The sequence below is a fragment of the Sceloporus undulatus genome, chromosome 7, assembly GCF_019175285.1.
Source record: "Sceloporus undulatus isolate JIND9_A2432 ecotype Alabama chromosome 7, SceUnd_v1.1, whole genome shotgun sequence".
NCBI classification, from domain to species: domain Eukaryota; kingdom Metazoa; phylum Chordata; class Lepidosauria; order Squamata; family Phrynosomatidae; genus Sceloporus; species Sceloporus undulatus.
In genome coordinates, this window is record NC_056528.1 from 42,923,861 (window position 1) to 42,946,639 (window position 22,779).

At 42.0% G+C, this 22,779-nt stretch overlaps 2 protein-coding genes across 9 annotated transcripts; one reads left to right on the forward strand and one right to left on the reverse strand.

Annotated features, from left to right (window-relative positions):
* Positions 1 to 182: 182 nt before the first annotated feature.
* LOC121936310 (magnesium transporter NIPA2-like) lies at positions 183 to 6,256 on the reverse strand. 2 transcript variants are annotated; one of them, XM_042478430.1, is made up of 6 exons: positions 5,688 to 6,256; positions 4,468 to 4,615; positions 4,298 to 4,354; positions 3,529 to 3,619; positions 3,138 to 3,298; positions 183 to 1,987 (listed from the first exon to the last, which is right to left on the reverse strand). In XM_042478430.1, the coding sequence occupies exons 1-6, from the start codon at positions 5,958 to 5,960 to the stop codon at positions 1,350 to 1,352; spliced, it is 1,368 nt and encodes a 455-aa protein (XP_042334364.1). In that variant the 5' UTR covers positions 5,961 to 6,256; the 3' UTR covers positions 183 to 1,349. The 2 variants fall into 2 exon arrangements, with proteins under 2 accessions (XP_042334364.1, XP_042334365.1); XM_042478431.1 differs by lacking the exon at positions 5,688 to 6,256 and adding an exon at positions 5,108 to 5,233.
* TAF7L (TATA-box binding protein associated factor 7 like) lies at positions 5,681 to 22,488 on the forward strand. Of its 7 annotated transcripts, none has more exons than XM_042478433.1 (15): positions 5,681 to 5,819; positions 7,437 to 7,510; positions 9,831 to 9,918; positions 10,836 to 10,909; positions 11,033 to 11,111; positions 13,202 to 13,335; positions 14,245 to 14,371; positions 15,030 to 15,088; positions 16,723 to 16,746; positions 17,076 to 17,148; positions 18,521 to 18,637; positions 19,263 to 19,454; positions 20,373 to 20,485; positions 21,369 to 21,428; positions 21,805 to 22,488. In XM_042478433.1, the coding sequence occupies exons 3-15, from the start codon at positions 9,906 to 9,908 to the stop codon at positions 21,847 to 21,849; spliced, it is 1,110 nt and encodes a 369-aa protein (XP_042334367.1). In that variant the 5' UTR covers positions 5,681 to 5,819; positions 7,437 to 7,510; positions 9,831 to 9,905; the 3' UTR covers positions 21,850 to 22,488. The 7 variants fall into 7 exon arrangements, with proteins under 7 accessions (XP_042334367.1, XP_042334366.1, XP_042334370.1 ...); XM_042478432.1 differs by having other exon boundaries at positions 9,869 to 9,918; XM_042478436.1 differs by having other exon boundaries at positions 9,869 to 9,918; positions 19,266 to 19,454.
* Positions 22,489 to 22,779: the final 291 nt, after the last annotated feature.

The following is a 22,779-nucleotide window of genomic DNA, read 5'->3' on the forward strand; positions in this document are numbered from 1 at the left end:
GGGGGAATTGTGGTCCAGACCTAGATAGTATAACAAATAATGAAGACTGCTTGCAGCTGCAGCTGAACAATATCTGGAGTGAGGAGTGTCTTATGTATTCTATAACTTGTTTTTCCAGGGAGTGCTAAGTAATAAATCTAGGCAAGCCAATTCCAGATCATGGCATGCTACTCGAAAAGAGGAGATGAGGGATAGGAAACACTTGCAAATCAAGTGATTCTCCAAGCCAAGTTATACACTAGTCTACAGGTACAGATAAAGGACCATCATTTTCAATTTATCACCAAGAGAAAGGCTGTAGGTCACAGCTGGTAAGGCAACTAGAGTGATCCCTTCTGAAAGGAAGAATGTATGGTCCTGAACAGCTAGCAAAAGATGCAAATAAGCATGAAGTGGTAAAAATAGTTTCACTTGTATTATATTTGCAATATTTATAACTGGAGACACTGCAAAGTAATACCTTAAATAGTGTGTAAACTTTAATACTAAAAGATGTTAATCTTATTAATACTAAAAGATGTTAATCTTAAGGCCACCTAAAATGCATTGTCCTTATGTCCACAAACAAATTGAACAGATGAGGCATATAGGCAAAAGTTCAGTCCCTGTGATCTTGGCAAAATGCATGTGTATTCTGCACAAAATGCTCAAAGAAGCTGTCTCATATTATTGCTAAACTCCCTACGAAGCACCTTGCAGCATCAGTAGGCTACTTTAGGTAGTGGAGCCAAGCCTTCCTGCCTGCCATCCATTGGAGAATCCTTTCTTGTGCTAATGTACATTTTTCTCTATCTGTATTCCACTTCCTGAGCAGGAAAAAATAACATTTTTTTCTTTTGTACATTTCTAGCTAAGGAATTTTGTGTCTTATTCCATACGATTTTCTTTCTTTTCTTTTTTTAAACAAGTGATACGACTTCCTTCCCACAACCCCAATTATTTCCAGGTTATTTTGAAACACCATGCCTTTTCAAAGCTGATGTTAGGTGTTAAGACATACATCCAAATGTCAATCTGGCAGACACATCTTTCTTATCTGTATATTACCATTTGGGTCATTTTGAGTGTCTTGAAGAAATGGAAACAGAGGGCAAGCAAGGCTGGAAGAAATGAGAAGTGGCCTAGTTCTGTCACTTTCTGAACTCCAGCTTGGCTGTATTGGTCCTCTTACTTTGGTCAGGCACGTCAACAGTGAAAACTCGTATCTGAAAAATGATCTCAAATTTGGCATCTGATTCCAGTTTCTGGTAGAAAGCATCTGTAGTCTTGAGAGGTTCTTTAAAGAGTTCCTAAGCTGGTTGTGGAGTGTTCGTGTGGCATTGTTATCCAAAAGGCAAATGAGTTAGTTTTCACAAATTTTGGCCAGCCTGGTCCTCTGCATTGTCTATCTCCATCTTGTTGCCGTACTCTGGGTCCAGGAGAGATTGGTGAAGACAAGACTGATGCTTGGCCCTGCTTCTCCAAGAAGCCAAATGCATATTTGTTTGGTCATGCCTCAGGAAGAGAGGTAGTAGATCTGCAGTGAAAGGAACGTCTCTGAAAGCATGCAAAAGGAAGATGCCAAGGACTATAGTGAGGAAGCCACTTATAGTGCCAATTATGTTCATGAAGACAAGATGCTGCCACTCCTTGAACAAAATTGCAGAGCATGTCATAACTGCTGTGGTAAAGAGGACATAATAGATCGGTGTGACCACAGAGGTGTTGAAAATATCCAAAGCCTTGTTCAGGTAGTTGATCTGGACACTGATACAAATTACGAGGGAAACCAACAGCACCCAGCCCAGAGGTTCCTCCCAGACAGGCTTTCCAGCAAACAGCTCTTTCAAAGCAATGCCCAAGCCTTTGACGCAAGAGACGGAGAGTGAACCAATGGCAGAGCAGACCAGGACATAGACCAGGACATTGCGCTGTCCATATTTTGGACCAGCCACAAAGATGAGAAGGATTGAACTCAACAGCACACACCCAGCAAACACTATGAATCCTGGAAGAAAGGAAAAGGTCATGAAGAACTATCTGCATCTTAGGCACAAGTTGCACAACACCAGTATTTTTTCAAGGCCTAGCCTCCCTTCTCCCACCAATCATAGCTTTTCAAATGGTGGACCATTGTTGCTCTTCTCAGGTCCAATTAATGACTTGCAGACAGGCTGTAAAATGGATGAGAATGCTTTGGTCTTGTATTCAATTCTCTCTCCCCCCCATGATGGAAATAGAGGCCATTTTGATCAAAGCCCTGCCCAGTGGTCTGTAATTTTTGAACTAAAGTACTCCCGCAGCCACCTATTTTTCAACACCCCCAATGTGCTAGCTAAGAGGCCTTTCCCAGTTTACAGTCCTTTCCCCTCACATAATATAGCCCTATTTTGGATGATTTTGACAGTGCTGAAGAAAGAGTATTAAAGTATGGGCTATGTATGGGCTAATATTTTTGGAACTAAACAAATTTTCAAGTGCTGAGGGGCTTGGCTGAGAAGTGCTGGTCTAGATCAGTGATCCAGAACAAACTGGACTAGCAGTCTAGGGCTGCTTCTGCACTACAGAAATAATCTAGTTGGATACCACTTAAACTGCCATGCTCTATGCTATGGAATTCTGGGAATTGTAATTTGTTGTGGCACCAGAGTTCTTTGGCAGAGAAGGCAAAATGCCTCAAAACTACAGTTCCTAGAATTCAGCATTGAGCCATGTGGTGTCAAAATGGATAATTTTTGCTGTACAGATGCGGCCTAGGGTCTAGATTAGATATGATTAGTAGACTCTAGTAGAGAACATGCACTGAGAAAGGCAATCTTCTTAATAGCCAAAGCATATTCATAGAAATATTGGGAGAGTCACAAAATAAGGAAACATGTATAAGAAATGAACCCTTACACTGGATTTGACCAAAACTAATAATTCATTTGTTACTAGTCAGAAAATGCATGCAATTTTTTAGTTTTCAAATTCTCATCTCACTTATGGCAGAAGAAATTAAAATAAATATGATTAAGCAGAAGAACAGGGCTCAGGGGGAGACACACATGCTATAAATACTCCGTGTCCATAGGTTACTGATTGTACACTCATAAAGAATTAATTTCTCTACTCCAATATTTTCATGATGCAGAAAAGAAGAGGGACAATTATAATACCTGGATTTTTCAGTTTCTCAGCCATTGACTCCAGACTAGAGACCTCTTCCTCCTGAGGTGCATGGATTACCATCACAGTGGAGCCTAAAATGCTCAGGATACAGCCAATCTTCCCATGAATGTTTAGCTGCTCATTCAGGAAGTATGAGGCTAAAATTGCACTATAGAAAGAAAGACAGTGTTTGTGGGAAAGGGTCTGAATAAGTAAGCACAGAGACCTGGTCACCAAGGTAAATGTTTAGAGCAGGGGTAATTTATAATCCTTCAAATGCTGGGTGGCAACTCCTCATTCTTCCTCACCACCAGCTATGATAGATGGGACTGGGGAGTCAAAAGCAAGGAGTCACCCCAGTTTTGGAGGCTGAAAAGCATCTGATCGCATTGTGCTTACCTAACTAAAACACTTAATGCTCCAAGAGGAGTGACCAGTGTCGCTGGGGCAAAAGCATATGCAGCAAAGTTGGCGGCTTCTCCAATTCCCACTGTAAGAAAGAAAGAATCCATCAGAGGTGGAACATGGCTAGTGCACACCAATTTTTGTCTTAATTTTACAGATGTCCTAATTAGCCAATTTACTTGTACCCAGCTGAGCAAGCAAAAATCATACAATGAGTAGGAAAGTTTGACTAATTACATGCACTTACCCTTCCTCCTCCCCACCAAGTTCTCAGTGTGTAATATTAATAACTAAAACTACCGAGATGGCTTTATGAGAAAGGAAACCTCCCTCACCAAGGAACAGTGGTAGTGCTGAAAGTCAAATAACCTTCAGGTAGAGATAATATTATAGGGATGTGGTGGTTTAGTGGTTAAGGCGACAATTCTGATGATCAGAAGGTTGGGAGTTTGAGACCCAAGTGCCACATGAAGGGGTGAGTTCCTATCACTAGTCCCAGCTTCTGCCAACCTAACAGTTTGAAAACATGCAAGTACGGTAGATAAATAGGTACCACTTCAGTGGGAAGGTAACAGCATTCGGTGCAGCCATGCTGGCCACATGACCAACAGAACAGTCTGCAGACAACACTGTATTTTGGGGTTAGTAACAGGGATGAGCACCACCCCTACAGTTGGTTACGACTAGACATTCATGTCAAGGGACTACCTTTACCTTTACAGATAATATATATGGCTGCCTTAATGTGCATGGTGATACTTACTGGACAGCAGTCCTCCCCACCACAGCCATTCTTTCAGGTATGCATGGCCCCCAAGACCTGGGAAGAAGAGAGCAACAAAAAACCCAAAGTAAGCTTCAAGTGCCACCAGAACATGTCCAGGGTGCCTGGGATCTTTTCATCTGTAGCTAATAGGAATGAATGCCAGTTACCTGCTCTGACAGATGATTTGCCATTCAGCTTGAGAAGCCCCTTCTTCTTCAGGATAAAACTTCCTCCAATGAACAGGCTGGAGCTGAGAGCTAAGCCCAATCCAATGTAGAAGTCATAACGTTCAGTTACCTCTTCCATCCCAGTTACCTTCATTTGGGAGAGAGATTGGTTAGATGTTGAGGCTTTTGTTCCACAGAGTCGTCAGGCAGCCAATACCTTTTCTTATTTTATTTAATTCATATCCTGCTTTTCTCAGGCTGAATTTTGAAACAGAAATTACGACCCAGAACTAAGTTTTAAGCAAACCACATTTTGAGATGCTGGCTCTCCTTCTGTGCCATTAGTTGTCTCCTGGGAGTGGTTCAGCCCCACCTTTCCCTAGACTAGGCTCAGCCTGCATTAGCTGTAATATCCTCACGTATTACAACATGCCAGTGAGTAAGCCGCTGACCTCTTTCAAAAGGACTTTAAGCTGATGTATGTTCCACTGAGGAAGTGAGGCAGAGACTGGGAGTTTCTTACTAATGAGATTAACTAAAGGCACAGTTTCAAGCAGTCTAACAAGAAAAATGGAAGGTGTTTAAAGAAACCAGGATGGATGTCTAAAAAACTGAAATGGGGCTTAAAAGGGACACGTACAAGAAATGGAAATCACCAAAGAGGAATCCAAACCAATAGCCATCCCATGCAGGAAGAAAGCCTTCTTGCAGGACCAGCTCAAGCTTCTTAGGCTGTGTCCACACTGCAGGAATAATCCAGTTTGACACCACTTTTGCTGCCCTGGCTCAGTGCTAGGGAATTCTGGGAAGTGTAGTTTTGTGAGGCATTCACCCTTTTCTCTGGGGCCACAATAAACTACAGTCCCCAGGATTCCCTAGCCTTGAGCCTGGGCAGTTAAAGCGGTCTCAAACTGGATTATCCCTAATAGCCTCAAAGGCTAACACTGTTTCAGTTGTCTCTTTTTCATGTTTCTTTCCAGTTTTAGCTTTTTCTCTTTACCCTATGGCCAGCCGCCTCTGGGAGGAAGGAGGCAGGTAAACACAACACATAAACAAACAAACAAACCAAGGACCCCCTCCAAAAACCAAAAGAGGGTTGGAAAAGCGTGGGCCCGCCTCCGCCTGAGTGGCTCCACCCGAAGCCGAGGAGGGCTCCTTTTCACCGGAGGGAGGGAGGGAGGGAAGGGGGAGAGAGGCCTTGGCTCTGGGGCAGAACCTACCTGCTCTGGCCTGAAAGTAGGAGCTTTCCTCGGGGCTGGGGACCGAGGCCAAGACGGAGCCGGCCCTCTTGGCTTCTCCGCCCGTTCCGCTTCCGCAGCGTCGAGGAGGCCGAGAGAGGGACCAGGCGGAGGGTGAGTCATCCAGGGAGCGGAGGCGTCCCGAGAACTCGCTTCGAGGCCGCTTGGCCAGGGCGCCGTGCTCTGGAATTCTGGGAAGGGCCGTTTGTTGCGGCACCTAACGGCCCTTCCCAGAATTCCAGAGCACCGCGCCATGGCCAAGCGGCCTCGAAGCGAGTTATTCCCGCAGCCTTCTGCCCCGGAGGCCTTCCAAAGGGTCCTCCATTTTGAGCATGGCTACACTCATCCCTCCTTCTATGGCTTGGACTATTGCGGCTTTGGTTATTCACGGGTTTTATTAATATGTTCCTCTCTAGGAATATCAAGGTCCTCCGGCGCAACTCTATGGTCAACTTTAACCAAGAGTCGCCCTGAAAGAGAACGCTCCGCTCGGCCTTTGTGGCTCCTCCGGCGCAACTCTATGGTCAATGTCTAGCAGGCCTTGACCACAGAGTTGCATTGGAGGACCTAGAGATTCCTAGAAAGGACACTCCAAAGGCCTTTGTGGCTCCTCTTGTGCAACTCTATGGTCAGTGTCTGGCAAATGTTGACCACCGAGTTGCACTGGAGGACCTAGAGATTCCTAGAAAGGACACTCCACAAGGCCTTTGTGGCTCCTCTGGTGCAACTCTATGGTCAATGTCTAGCAGGCCTTGACCACAGAGTTGCATTGGAGGACCTAGAGATTCCTAGAATGGACACTCCACAAGGTCTTTGTGGCTCCTCTGACGCAACTCTATGGTCAATGTCTGGCAGATCTTGACCACAGAGTTGCATTGGAGGACCTAGAGATTCCTAGAGAGGTGTTCTCTCAGGTAAAAACATAGTGCTTTTGTTATTTGCAGTTTTTCCATGTTCACAGGACTGTGTCCCTGACTCCAGCGAATGTGGAGAGATACGTCTATTACTGTATTTTAACCTGGGAGAACACCTCTCTAGGAATCTCCAGCACAGCTCTATGGCCAACATAGAGTTATGCTGGAGGACCTACAAAGGTCTAGAGAGGTTTTTTCTATAGGAACCTCTAGGTCAGTGATTTCACAAACTCTGGTCTTCCAAGTGCTTTGGACTTCAGCTCCCAGAATCCTTGACCATTGTCCATGATGGCAGAGGCTTCTGGGAGCTGAAGTCCAAAACAGCTGGAAGACCAGAGGGAACCACTCCTCTATGTTCTCCAGCACAACTCTGTGGTCAACATCTGCCAGATGTTGGCCATAGAATTACTCTAGAGGACCTACAAATGCCTAGAGAGGTTTTTCTCTAGGAACCTCGGTCCTCCAGTGTGACTCTGTGGTCACTTTTCAGCTGACTTTGAGATTCCTAGAGAGAACATATTGTATCAAAACTGCAAATAATCAAAGCCGCAAATGTGGAGGGGCAGTTGCATATAGCAGTCTTTTTAGCTTGTATTTGGCTGTGTCCTACATTTTTCTGGAATGCCCTACAATTTGCTGTGTATTGTCCTCCTTTGCGGTGAGGACATCCTGGTATAGGAGTCTTAGGGGCTCCCTCACCATCATGTTGTTGTTGTGTGTGCCTTCTAGTTGTTTCCGTCTTATGGTGACCCTATGTGAAGAACTCAATGAAACCATATGCACTTAACTTCATGTTTCAATGCTTTCTTTGCCTTAGGCTTGATCAAGTAATCGTTCCTGTACAACAGGTCACTTGTTCACCTGTGATAAGGATCTCCTCCAGACCACCAGGTTTGTTGTTGCTGTGTGCCTTCAAGTCATTTCAAACTAATGGCTGCCCTAAGGCAAGCAACCCTGTCACGGGTTTCTTGGCAAGTTTTGTCCGGCGGGGGGAAGGGGGTTGTCTTTACCTTCCTCTAAGGTTGAGAAGGTGTGACTTGCCCAAGGTGGGTTTCATAACCAGGTAGGGATTTGAACCCTGTCCTCCGCAGCCGAGATTTACAAACTGAGGCTGTTGTACTTTGTGTAGTATAACGAAAAGGCACAGATACTAGAAAAGACAATACTGCTAGGAGAAGTAGAGGGCAGAAGAAGGAGAGGAAGACCACAGGCCAGATGGTTAGACTCCCATTAGGGTGGTCATAGGCATGAATTTGCAGGGCCTGAGCAGAATAGTGGATGATAGGGTTTCTTGGAGATGTCTCATTCACAAGGTTGCAATGTATCTGAATCGACTCAAGGGCTGATAACAATAACTCCAGAGTCCTAGTCCAGCGTTCAAACCACTATGCCTTACTTATATGAAGTATTATTTGGGGGTCAAATGTGACTAATGTGCATCTGAGTAGGCAGCAGTGGACTTCCTTAAAGGATAGTGATTTGAAGTACCTCTTACAGACAACTGCTTAGGCAAAAAGTTGGTTTCCATGACTCAGCAGGGATTTGAAGCCTGGATCCATAACACACTCCAGACATAAGCCAGTATGAGATCACTCTAACTTCCCTGGCTTAGTGCTAGGGAATCCTGGGAATTGTGATTTGTTGTGTCACCAGAGCTCTCTGACAGAGAAGACAAAATGTGTCACAAAACTACAGTTCCCACAATTCCCTAGCATTGAGCCAGGGCAGTTAAAGTGGTCTCAGACTGGATTATTTCTGCAGTGTGTTTTGGACCTTGGTCTCCAGAGTCATAAGCCATAGCTCAAACCACTACATCATTCACCTAGTGTCCCTTACATTTCTCCTAACTTTGAGCCTGCATCTGCACTTCAGAAATATTCTGGTTTGACACCACTTTAACTGCCATGGCTCAATGCTATGGAGTTCCTGGAAGTGTAGTTTGTTGTGTCAAACTGGATTATTTCTGCAGTGAAGCTGCGGCTCAAGAGATCTTCACTGCCCAGTATATATCCAAGAGCCAGCCTTAGGATCCCTAGGAATCCCTTTGTGTTTCAGCCTTGAGGGGTCCTAAGTCCATATTTACTATATAATTAATTGATACAAGTCCAATAGGTAAACCTCTTTAAACCTCTGATCCCATAAATTGGGATTTTATTCCCCTCCTGAATCCTATGGGAAACAAAGCTGTTCTCACATAGGAACCGATTTGCAGCCCTCCTCCTCACATTTCTACCATAGTTGCAGTAATGTTTTCCAGAGTGACCTCTGTGTCCACCCACGCTTGTATTTGAAACTTTCCACATAAAACTTTAGAACCAAAAGTTTAAGTAACAAAGTTTGAAAACCTATGCATTTTTACTAGCTAAAATAAGCGTTATTGAATGCAGTGGGAAGTTATTGCCTGCAAGTAAATGAAATATATGCCGAAGTGGACTTTATGGCCTGTTACAGACTGCCAAAATAAAGCTGCTTCGGGTCTCTTTGGAGGTATGCTTTTTAAATGATGCATGGGTCGCGCCAAAGCCACACTCCATTCCTAAGCACCGGAGTGCAGCTTTGGTGCAGCTTCCGGATTCTTAGGATGCATGCATCATTTAAACAGCATACCTCCAAAGAGACCCGAAACAGCTTTATTTTGGCAGTCTGTAACAGGCCAAAGTCTCTGTTAAAAAGATCCCTAAGATAATGATATTGTTTTTATTATTGAAATATGTGAGATGGTCTTACTCACTGACTGTACGTTTTCTTACATTTACCTTTATATTTAATATGTTATTAAATTAAAATTTAAAAAGCTATTTTAAAAACAAAATGACACAATTTAATAACACAAGAAAGTTAACAGTCTTCCCCGCCTGTCTAAAACAAATTAATTATGGAACCAGCCTCACATCCCTTAGGAAGGAGTCCTGTTAACATGATTTTATTACTGACAAGTAATGATAACAAATTACGGAAGGAAACAATACTTCAACTAGTCTGGGACTGTAAAGCAGCATCTTGAATTTTTGTCATACTTGAATGAAAGTGTCATAATTATCATCAGTAAAATAGCTGAGAATGATCTAATTAGTGAGGAAATGCTTCCCTGCCCCCTGATAAAGCAAAGTTTATGTATTTAATCTGATTTGAGTTACTTACAGAGAATGTTTAATCTACTGTCATTCTTATTTTCTTTTTTAACTGTTTTTTCACCTGCATTTATGTTCAGTGTCTTGTTTTGTTTTTGTTTTTCTGGAATGGTTCAAGTTTTTGTAAACGTTTGTGTGAAGCAAGAAGAGAAAAGATGGCATCAACAAGTAATGCATTTGTTCTTATCTGTTTTTCTGGTGCTGGGCTCTGTAGATCTCTCTAGCAGAAGGAATACACTGACCTATTTATAAAATTTAATCCTGCCCTCCTGAACTTATGTGAAAAAGAACTGCAAGCCTTTGGGGGCACAGTTGTGGGAACAGAACCACAAAGCATGATGCACTACAATGATTTGAAATAATGAAACATGCCTGTCAAAAGGTGGCATCTCTTGTCATCTTTTGCTGAGGGTACTGGTTGAATGGTGCCTGTCTGTCACTGGTTTGGTAGAAGATGATTATACCTTTTCTTGCCACAAAACCAGCACACAGTTCTTCAGTAATGAGAGTTTCTCTGCTCCAATGGCTCCATTTTCCTTACACTCTATATTGCAATTCTGTATTTTATGGTAGTTGTATTCCTTTGCGATGCTCCTGTGTGTGGTCAAACATAAGTTTCTGTGCTGCTGATTGCACCTTATTTGAAAGAACTAATGATGGCTTTTGCGAAATATGGGCAAAAGAAAAGAGGATGGCTTCTGCTAGCTTAATTCTGCTCCCATCTCAAAGCTATGCTGTGGCTTTAAAGTTTTGGCCTCACTTGTATGGAACTGCAGCTTGGATTAAGCTGTGGAGGAAAGAAAACATATTAATTATGGGGGGGGGGGATGCTTTCACCTTGCAGCTTTTGTTTCCTAAATCTTGAGATGCATCAATGACTTTAGGTCAGGAATGTGCTTTAATGCTTAGGTCCCCCACCCCTCGTTCCATCAGATAAGGTGCTTGTGAGCAGAATGCGTTTTTGTATACTGCTATGTTGCAACTTCTAGCACCACAGTAAGTTGGATAGCAAAAGTTCTTGAGAAGTTACTGCTTGGCTATTGTGTAATCATGCCTTGTCTTCTCTTATTTTCTGAAAACCCAAGAACAAAAGATGAGTAAGAGCAAGGATGATGTTCCCCATGAGCTAGAGAGCCAGTTTATACTGAGACTCCCTCCGGTAAGTGATCCTTGCAAGGAATAACTGAAAAATGATGGAAAAATTGCTGTCTGATGGAGGTGTACATAATGCTGGCACTGTGTAACTTTGTCTCTCTTATGTTTACTCCATCTGTCTCTTCAGGAATACGCATCTACTGTGCGGAGGGCAGTTCAGTCTGGAAGTGTCAACTTGAAGGACAGGGTCACCATTGAACTCCATGGTAATGGGACAAGATCCACTAGAGTTTTTTTTTACTGAGCTTTTCTGATTATATATCACTGGCCTTGAGATATTAATCAAATTCTGTTGCTCAGACTGCTTAGGCTTATTAAGAAAACCCTGGACCCTCCAGATGTTGATCTCTAACTTCCATCATCCCTCATTGTTAGTGGTACTGATGGGAATTGCAGTCTAGCAACATTCTGGCAGCCACAGATTGTTCACCTCTTCTCTAAGCCATGGAAATGTTGAAAAGAAGAACATTTTGTTAATGGGAGTAGCACAAATGTTGCATCTGTTTAATCCGTCCTATTGCTTTTAAGGCTTACTCATGCATGGATGTAGTGTACATTATATGATTTTCAGTATTTTTATTGATTTGCTAGTCAAACATGTATAATTCTCCTGAAAAATACTGTGAGGTTATGCAAGAAACCTCTTTGATGGGCCATTCACATTTGCAGGTCATCACTGGGCGTTACAGTAATCCAAGTGATTTACTTGCTTGTGTGAATCATCTGAGAGGTGGAACTAAATTGTTAATAAAACATCCATCATTCTGAGGCATTCTGGTGAACAGCACTCAAAAATACAGGATGAGTATCCCTTATCCAGAATTCTGAAATCCAAAATATTCAAAATCCAAAATGGTCCACATGAGTGGCTGAGATAATGATACCTTTGCATTCTGATGTTCATTGTATACAAAGGCGGGGTACAGACGGGCAGGGGAAGACGTCTTGGAGGTGTATTCTGCTGAATACGGAGCCTCCAGACCGCCCGCCCTGGAGGCGTGGCTCAGGTGTATGGGGCTTCCACATGGGGGGCAGTGAAGACGCCTCACCTGGGGCCGTTTCTGACCCGCAGTTTCCATACCGCCGCCTCGCAGGACGCTGCAAAGAGAGAGGCAGCTTCTGCACGGGCGGCCAAAAATGGGGCTTTTTTTTTTCTTTTGCCGGCTGGCGGATGCGCAGCTGTGCAGCTGCGGCGCTCAGCACCGGCGGCAGAAAGCCTATGTGCACATTTAAAGCACCCAAGCCCCTTTAAACTTTTCCCCCCACCCTGCCCAAGAACAATAGTGGTCTCCTGCCAGCTGGTGATCAGCTGGTGTTGGCATCCTTGTCCGCTTGCACGTTGCCAATGTCACTAGCATCATGGATGCCTCCTCTCCTTTGGTCCCTGTGCTCTTGCTGAATCTGCAATGCACAGCCACAGCTGTCGCCGCTGCCACCGCTGTCCCCCTGCCATCCTCCATCACCTCCTTTGTACATATGTAAATATTTAAAGTTTTAGCGTTTTTTTATTGTTAGGTGAAAATGGCACAGGAATGTGTGTAGGGGTTCACTTTAAATTCCAAACTTTCCCCAATTCTAGCAGCGCATGCGTACATGTTGCTCTAGGGTTAGGGTTAGGGTTACAAGCATTAAAATAGAGTGCAGCTGTGCTGCAGCTTCCACATCTGCATGGCATCTGACGCTCTAATTAGAGCCTCGGTGCAAACTGCGCATGTTCCAGGACCCCGACTCATTATGCGACGCAGCTGACTCGGAGCTTTTAAATGGGCAACTTAAATTAGCAGCATAACAATTCTGGCCTACCGGTGCAGCAGCTTACAGACGGAGCTGCGCAGTTGCGCAGCATACAGAAAAGAAGCGGGGAAAAGCAGCACCTTTTTAATGCCGCTTCTTCCCGCTTGGGGCGTGCGGGCGGCGTGTTCATGGCGCCATTCAGGTAAGGGCCGTCTAAAGGCTATACTTTCATGACGTCATGAACACACCCCTTTTTGCTCATCTGTATCCCGCCAAACTCTGTTTCATGCACAAAATTATTAAAATATTTTGTATAAAATTACCTTCAGATTATGTTTATAAGATGTATATGAAACATAAATGAATTTCATATTTAGATATGGGCTCCATCTCCAGGGTATCTCATTATGTACTGTATATGCAAATATTCTAAAACCAATAATAATAATAATAATAATAATAATAATAATAATAATAATCCAGAATCTCAAACACTTCTGATCCTAAGCATTTCAGATAAGGGAGAGTCAATCTGTACCACATTTTTCTGTCTTACCTGCAGCAGATGGCCGCCATGGGATTGTGCGAGTTGACCGTGTCCCATTAGCTGCTAAGCTGGTGGATTTGCCCTGCATCATTGAGAGCTTAAAAACCATTGATAAGAAAACATTCTATAAGACTGCAGATATTTGTCAGGTAGGTACTGTGGTTGTCAATCAATATGAATAATTACCCACTCCATTCTGCTGCCTCTTCTTGAATGGGCCCACATTTTCAACACCCTTATTCAACTAGCATTCTTTTCTTCTTTCATTTCTGTACTAGATTAAGAGGTTGAAAATTGCTTTTAAAGGCTAAAATCCTGCTAGGGCTTTATGTTTGCATATCTGGCTAGTTACTGCGGCAGTTGGACTTTTTTCTGGGTTGATTAAAGAAATTGTGGAGAGCATTTTACATAAGCTTTCTCCCATGTTGTGCAACGGAGCTCTACCCTTCCACCATCAGTCTGAATACCTTTCAGCCCTATTGAGTTATGCTGATTTACCATTATGTTTTTACTGTTGGCTGTCAGCAGGATCTCAGTTTGCAACTACAACTCCCACAACTCCATTCTGGGGAATTCTGAAAGATTCAGGGAGTTACAGTCCAAAAAGTAACATTTGCAGGCTTCGAATTCTAAAAGTACTTATAGATTATCCTTGATGTATAACATCTAATCCTGGTCTTGAGTGTGATAATTTTCTGAAGTATGAAATTTGAATGGTCTGTGGGACATACATGCAGGTATTGGATAGCTTTAAAAGATTAAAAGAGGATTAGATAAATTCACAGAGGATATTGGCCATGGCCTATGATGACTATATATTATATCCTATATCAGAAGCAGCATGTCTTCAATTCCAGTTTCTGGGGAACACAGATGGGAAGGTGCAGAATGCTAGACTATATTGGCTTTTGGTTGATTTTAGTACAGCTCTCCTTGAATTCGTATTCTGCTGTTCCTATATTTATTAACCAGTTTGTTCTCTCCTCCCGCATGCATTCATATATAACAATTACCTTTGTGGTTTTTTCTTTTTTGTTTTGGTATTTTGGGGGCTTCAGATGCTTGTATGCACTGTCGATGGGGAACTCTATCCTCCTGTGGAAGAGCCAGTTGTAAGTACTGATCCAAAAGCCAACAAGAAGAAGGACAAAGATAGAGAAAAGAAGTTCATCTGGAATCATGGCAGTGAGTAGAGAAAACATCTGCCACTATATCTTTGCTTTTGAAAATTAACTAAGTTTTCCCAATAATAATAATAATAATAATAATAATAATAATTTATTTCTATTTCCCGCCTCTCCCTACGGATCGAGGCAGGATCACAACAAAATCATATACAATCATACAAGTATCAAACATTAAAATTCTCTTAAAATAACCTTCCTATAACATAATAATACAATGTAATACAATATAATTTAAAACAATACACTTGCTGAACCAGAGTTAGGGTTCAGATTAATCTCTTACACAGTCGGGAGTAGAGAGAAAGATGAGCATGTTGCTCAAGTCGGCTCTGGTGGGAAAGCCCGCCAGAAAAGATCCATCTTAATGGTTTTTTTTAAAGCATCTATGGTGGTGATATGATGGATCTCTTCCAGCAGGTCATTCCAGAGTTTAGGAGCAATCGAAGTGAAAGGTCTTTGATCCTAAAGGGAATATGATATTGTTTTATGAGTCATATTGAGACCCGTCCATCCACTGTGTTTGTGTGTTTGTGGGTGAGTGGGAAAAATGCTATCATCTATTCTGCTATTTTATCAGGAGCTGGCATTTTTCTTTAGTAACTCACCTGCCCTGCATACTTTTACTTAGTATAATTATTTTGGATATGCTTTTCCAGTTACTCTCCCACTGAAGAATGTGAGGAAGAGACGGTTCAGGAAGACAGCTAAGAAGAAGGTGAGTTGCAATGCCCTGTAATATTACTGTTGTATGTTAGAGTCAAAATTACCACATATATGGGAGTTCGAGGGAAGAAAAAACTGCTAGTCTATGATTTTTTTAAAAAAACCGAGGGGTTTTTTTTATGTTTTTAAATTGCCACTTACACAACGGAAAACAGTTATTGTTGCAGAAAGACTGAAGTTTTAAAATTTTCCATTGAGACTTGCTAACTTGAGTAAGTTCAGAACTTTACCAGTGAACTAAGGGCCCGTACAGACAGGCAAAATATAGTTGCTTCGGGTCACTTTGGAAATATGTTGTTTAAATGATGCATGCATCCTAAAAGGCCAGAATCTGTGCCAAAGCTGTGGTCCAGTCTTTAGGACTGGAGCATGGCTTTGGCATGGCGTCTGACCTCTAAGGATACATGCATCATTTAAACAGCATACCTCCAAAGTGTCCTGAAGCAGCTTTATTTTGGCCTGTCTGTACAGGCCCTATGTTATGTTCTCTACATCTTCTGGTTTTCCATTTGAGATACCGATGCTGTCTTTGCAGAGTGGGCCTTTCCTTAGCAGTTGCATTTAGGTGGTTATATATCAGATAGACTATGCTCCTGATTGTACAAGTTCATGCCACAATGCATTTTTAAGTCTTCATAGGATTTAAAACATCTGTGTTTTTTTTATTCAGGACATTAAATTTCAGAAACAGGAGTACTGCAGTATTATTTCTAGAATGCATCTAAGTTTTATGTGAATGCTACTTGTTATAGTGTCTGTTCATTTCATTGAGAACTTCAGTTTTATAAACAAGCAATCTTTCAAGAGATTCTTGCACAAAACATTACTACATATCAGACAGGAGTTGGCAGCTGTGACCTTGTCCATGTTTGTTGGAGTGCTCCTTCCAAAATTCCTTACCAATGAGAGTTGTATGCTAAAAAAATTGGAGAGCCACAATTGTCCAATCTGCCATAGGAAAAATTACACCATCTTGTTTACAGCTGTGGAACAATGTGTAGCCTGTGCTAAAACTATCCGGTGTGTGGAATTAGATTGATGATTTGTGTTAGGTCTCATTTAAAAATAAATAAATAGAAAAAACTAACATTCCTGTGACTCACAGGTTTTGTATTGTGAGCAAGCATAAGGACCTCTTAAGGTATAACACATATATAATTAAGATCCAGAATATGTGCTCTTTAAGAACTATAAGAAGTGCCTTGTTGGACCATATCTGTCTTGTTAGAATCTTAGCAACTAGAAGGCACTAAGTGATATATCAGAAGCTACTTTGTAGGTCTTGGGGGAAAAACCCTTTATACTTGCTTTCCTTAAACCTCTTGCAACTATTCCAAAGAGACAGAGGGGCTGTATATGGGCCAAAAGGCTTGCTCCTCCTCCCCCCCTCCCACGCCTGGTCTGGTGTCGTTCTGTTCAAGTGATACAGGCAAATAGCGCTGGGCTGGGAAAGGGTAGATGAGATGTCATTTTGGCAGCTCTGGTCCTATTCCAGCCCAACCAGCCTTTTGACCGGTTTTAAATAACCGGCTGTTTGTGTTGGAGTTTCCGAGAAACCCAACCACAACAGATGGTAGTTCAGACGGCCACACACCTCCTTACCTGATGCCACCATTTTCCTTGCAGGCTCCAGGAGAAAGACAGTGGCAGGTGAGGTGTCAGAGGTTCCACAATGTCGCAGTGGGTGAGCATCTGAACACCTGCTCATCACTGCACTGGACCAGCTAATGCCAGGGCTCGGAAAGTGCCAGATACGCAAGCAGAATACGCCGGTGTTGGCCTGTCATGTCCTGGCCATGTGTTTACACTCAGAGAGGGAAACTGTAATGAATGTGGAGATGAGAGAAGAATGCCCTTGAAAATGAGGATAGAAATGCTACAGTTATGCCCATGGTGGCCAAAGTAATTGATACTATGATCTGAGGAAGCAATCAACTTGTGGATATATAATATCATTATTTTTCTTCTCCCTGGCCCAGTACATTGAGTCTCCAGATGTGGAGAAGGAGGTGAAACGCCTGCTGAGCACAGATGCTGAAGCTGTCAGTGTCCGTATCCTTTTTAAAAATCGGATTTGTCTTTTCTTTAGACCCTTACTCTTTCCCCTTCTCATCGTTCTGTCTCCTCCCAAATTGGCACACTCTCAAATTAGAAAATATGGTCTCAAGTTACATTTTACAGTGTTAATCCTTTCATAAACATATTTGCTTGGTCTAGCTTATTCAGATTAATGATTTTTAATGTTCATTTTGACTAACTGGGTGAGGAGAAGAAGTGAGAACATTTTAGGAAAAAGAACTAATGGAAGCATCCCAAACCTCTTTGCCATCTCTGCATTTTCTAGTCAGAACCTTTGTGCCCTCCACCAGGTTGAGGACTAATTTACCACTACAACTGATTCTGCTTAAGTGAACTTGGAAGTCGTAAGTTACAAGTAACATATTTCTTAGGACAGGTTACCTTTGGGTTAAATAACAGACGTGGAAAAAACTGGAGTAATGCAAGGGTTGGAATGGTGAATTCCTTGGACTCCCTATCTTTAATATTTTTGGGGAAAAAACATGCAACTAAAAATGCTTCTTTTTGGTCAAAAATAGTGACTGAAGAAGATTTCTGATCATGAGCTGCTTTATTTGCAGTCAATGCTGGGTGTTCCAGCATAGTCTGCCAAGTGTTTGGGGCAGCAACAAATGCCCCTCGAGCCTCAGGGCATGCTGATCTGTTGTGTAGCAAAGGAAATTTATCAAGTAATGCAACCAGCTACTTTTAAAAGGCTGTAATGGATAACAGCCATGAACTGAATTCTACATTCTGTAAGATACAATGGAAATATATTACTTCTAAAAAGGAATTTAGGAAGGCGTGGCCTAAGAAAACAACATTTTTTAAAATCTGATATGCTGATGGTTCTACTGATATTTCTATAAATGAAAAAGAAATTGGGAGACAGGCTGCCCATGATACAGGAGAACATGAACACTGCAATTTGTTGAATTTTTAAAAAATCTTAAAAGCAACCATGACCATAAGGAGGTGAAATGGGTTAGGATAGCAATGGAAGTGTAGCCTTTCCCACCATACTATTTCTCCTCACAATACAATTCTATGATATACCTGTCATTAATCCCTGTATCTCACAGAATTTTGATCTGATTGAGTTCAAGAAATGGGCTTTTTAAAAGAGCAATATGGTACATATAAGGCTTTTTAATTAGAAGAGAAATTTAGGAGGACAGAAAAGGATATGTGTAAAAACAAGCATGCATAGACATAGGTTAATTCACTTTTATGTGTGGAAAGTTGCAAAGTGATTTCTAGTAGAGAATATTGCTGTAGATTCTTATTTGGTGTGAGTATATTATTTTCCAGAGTACACCTTCCCATTGAAATGGTTTTCCCTTGACTCTTTCATTCCTGCTCTCAGGCTGGGAAGTCATTGCTGAAGATGAAACAAAAGAAGCTGATAACCATGGTTCTCTCACCAGTCTGGATATTTCTTCTCCCAGGATGTCTGGACACAAGCAAGGCCATGGCTCTTTGGGTATTGTCCAATTTGCAATGGTCCTCAATTGCAGGGAAAACCCTTAGCTTAATGCTAGAGCACATACTTCACATGCAGAAGTTACTAGAGTCAGTCCAACCTCTCCACTGAAAAAGATTTGCTTCTAGGACATGGGAGATTTTTGAGGGTTTCTTTTGGTCGGGGTTACTGTAGAGCTGCTGCCTGTCAAAGTAGGCCATATTGGGCTAGATTAATAAATAGTGTAGTTCAGCTTCCTTTGTTCATTTGTTCCAGCTTCCTAATACATTCAGGTTGATTATAAACATTTTTGTCACCTGGCTAATTACAACATTTGTAGACTGAGATAAGAGATCATCCAATGATTTATCTTTCTTTTGTTTAATCTTAAGACAACCATGTTTTCATTGCCAGAAGTACTTCTGGGTATAGAATTTTACACTCACTTATGGCCTGCTTGCATAGGGGTGGGTGGAAAGTTTCTTCTGTCGAGAAAGGTGGAGAAACGGGGGGCGGGGGCATCATTCAAGAGGTTACTAGATGAAGTTGCAGAGTTAACAGAATTCTGGAGAAATATTTACAAGTTGTATTAGGAGTATGTCAGCTACACTTTCCTGCTATTCTGTTTCTGTCTGCTTCAATCCAGTAGAACATGATGAACTCCGGGAATTATTTAAGGATGTCAGCAGCACTAGCAGTGATGAAGATGAGCGGGATCGTCATGATGATGAAGACTTGAACATTATGGACACAGAAGAAGATTTGGAGAGGAGGCTGCAGGGCAAGATGAATGAAACCGATGGACAGCAGCAAGAAAATGAAGGGGCCAACCAGATAGGTTAGATGTGTAGGCCTTGTGGGCCCTTGCCTTACGCGGGAGATCCATTTGGGACCCTCCCGCATAAGACAAGTTATGTGTATGCTCAAGCCCCATTCAAAACAATGGGGCTCGTGCATGTGATGCTGTGCGTGTGCCACAAACGCACATGCCATTTCCTTTATGTCGCGTGGCTTTCAGCATAAGCTGAAAGCCACATATGGGACCCCCACCTATGATGTGGGTGCACTGTACCTTCGTTAGCTTTTCCAAAAGAGTGCAGATGTATGCAATCTTTCTTGATCTCCAGTTCTTTTCATTAGATGTTCCCAAAAAGCAGGTGTGGGGGAGTTGAAGAATCTTGAGTTAGAAGGAGTGGTCTACTGACATCAAGTGAAAGTCCCAGTAATTTAATTCTATTTTAATGTACTATTTTTTATGTTTTTAATTGTACTGTTTTTTAATGTTGTAAGCTGCCCTGAGTCCCAGTTTTGAAGGGCGGGATATAAATAAATATAGAAATAATAATAACAATGAGAAGTAGTAGTAGTAGCAGCAGCAGTAATAGTAGTAGTAATCTGTGGATTTCACAACTCACCTGGAGTTGCCCCAGAAGCTTATTAAAGTAAGAATTAATTACCTTTTTTTGAAAAGATAAAATCCCCAGGTGCTAACTTAGAAATATCTCTGTCTTTGGCAGAGCACATCAGTTTCTTTATTAGAGGAAAAGACAAAACAAAACAAAACAAACTATGCAGTCTTACAATTTAATACTTATTAAAAAGAAAACTGAAGAAAACTTAATATATTGGATTAGTTTTTTAAATTAGGTGTAAGCCAAATAGGGTGGTTAACTTGAATTGGTGTCATATTTGGAGCATGTCAGAGGAGACTTTGATTTATGATTGGGAAACGCAGGTGATTTGCTCTGTCTTCTAGCTATGGGAATCCAGAAACAGATTGACAACCTGAAAGGCAAGCTGCAGGAGACCCAGGAGCGCAGGAAGCGCCAAGAAGATCTCATCATGAAAGTAGAGAACCTGGCACTCAAGGTGAATGGTCCCTTTCTCTCTCTCTCTCTCTCTCTCTCTCTCTCTCTCTCTCTAGATGCCTGCTCAGTTCAGCATAGATTAGAGAGACTTTAGTGTGTAGTCAGGAGGCATCACATTCAGCAAAAAGGTGGTACTTATTGGGAAGCACTGTAGCTCAGTTAGAAGGTCTCAGTCCCTTGCATCTCCTGCTAGAAAAGGGTCAAAGTGCCAGATGAAGACCCCATTGCCAGATGAAGACCTCTGCCTGAGACTGTGGAGAACTGCCAGTCAGATTAAACAAAACTGAGCTACATAAAGAGCAATCTGCTGTAAGGTTGATTCTTATCTCCTAGGCAGCTAAAAGATTCCAGTTACTCTGGCCACATTACCTCACCTGAAATCAGGGAATGACCTTTAATGCGTAATTACATGACTTTCAGGTTTCCAGACTACATTGGGTTTCCAGTGTTGGAAAGGCAGGCCATCCTGGAGACCCAGTTTTGTATCAGCCCCCACTAACTGGCCATGGGATAGCACCAAATGCAATTTGGCTACATTATGGAAGGAGTTACTGGAGAGTCTTGCATAGTGCTCAAAAATTACTTTTGTTGGTGTAAACACCCAGCCCCAGTTGATGGCCAGTGTGGTATACTGGTTTGAGAAGTGGAATACGACTCTGGAGATTAGAGTTTGATCCCCGGCTCAGCCATGGAAACCTACTGGGAACCCACCTTGGATGAGTCACACTCTCAGCCCCAGAAAACTCCATGATAGGTTCCCCTTAGAGTCACATAAGACAGAGATGACTTTAAGGCACACAACAACAACAGTGCCCTCTTACATTAGTGTAAACTACTAAGAGGATTCTGGCCTAAAATCTGTTTCTATTACTGTTATTTTCCAGACCCGCCTCCAAGCTGTGTTGGATGAGTTCAAACAGCAGGAGGAACGAGAGAAGCAACAGGTAAGGAGATTGCTGTTATACCAAGGCCAGTGCTGGCAAGAGGGGAAAGGTGTGAATATTAGGGAAGTTATACAGGAGAGGAAGGGTTACTCCTCTTGTGCCAGCGCCATAATTTCAGTCTCCTGTCCTTCCACTGTCCTTCCATAGCTGTGTGTGTCCTAAAGCTGGAGCTAGTTGGATCATGGAGGAGAAGTTGAAAGGAAGGACTGGTATTGCGTGTGGGTTTTGGTGGGGACATTTCCCATTGAGACTGAAAGATTATGGGGTGGAATGAAAGATCTTGGGGTGATTTTGAAGGTGAGATGGAGTATGACTCTTAAAGGATAAGTAAAAATAAAATTTCATGGCTCTCTACCTATCTTGTCTGTCTTTTCAGCTGGCCTCTCTCCAAGAACAACTGGAAGCCCTTATGGAGAAGTGAGGTTACATCTAAACCTCCAAGCAGTGCAACTGTGAAATCCATTGAAGGGTTCCGGAATGTTTCTTTTGTCACATTTTCCAATTTTTGATTCATTGGGATCCATCACTAAAAAGCAAATCTTGGCGACTACAAGGTTTTTTCCTTGGTCCAAAGCTGGGACCATATGGTATCTTATGGCTTGACAGACTGGACATTCAGACAGAAATTACACATATTTTGGAAAGGGGAAAGATCTTTGGAGCACAAAGGTTGTTAATATTTTAATGCAAAAATGCTTGTGCTGTATTCTTGGTCTCTTAAAAAAACATTAATCTTTCTTGCTTTTTCATAACCCAGAATGCAACACTCATAATGTTTTTAATGTGTTCTGAACTTAACATGGCATGAAATGAGTTCTTGTTGGGAAGACTTGGGCTATGCCAAAGGCTGAACTCCCCAAATCTCTTACTGTTGACCATGCTGGGCAGGCTGAAGGGCATTATAAGCCAAAACATTTGGCGGGCCAAAGCTTTGCTGCTGAAGTATTGCTTAAACAATGGGGGACAACAGTGTTCACATCCTAACCCTCCTTTCTGTATTAACATTTTTTAAATTGTCTGTGAAAAGGTTTCTTCTAAGAAATAAAATGAAATTAAGTTATGTCTCCCTCAATTTATCACTGTATTCCTTTAAATCCATCCAATATGAACTATGTTCCCCATGCTATACATCATATAATCTAAAAGTTATTCATCCTGAGGCAGTATCTTTCTAATCTTGTGGCTTTAGATTGCAAACAGTAATAACAATCTGAGCTAAAAACTCCAATATTGAGGGGTGGAGGCTTTGAAAGTAAAAATAACTTCTGATTTCTAGCTGGTTATCATAGTTCCTAATTATTCTTGCTTTTTCTTATACTCCTTTATCTTCCTTGATCTTCATTATTTTACA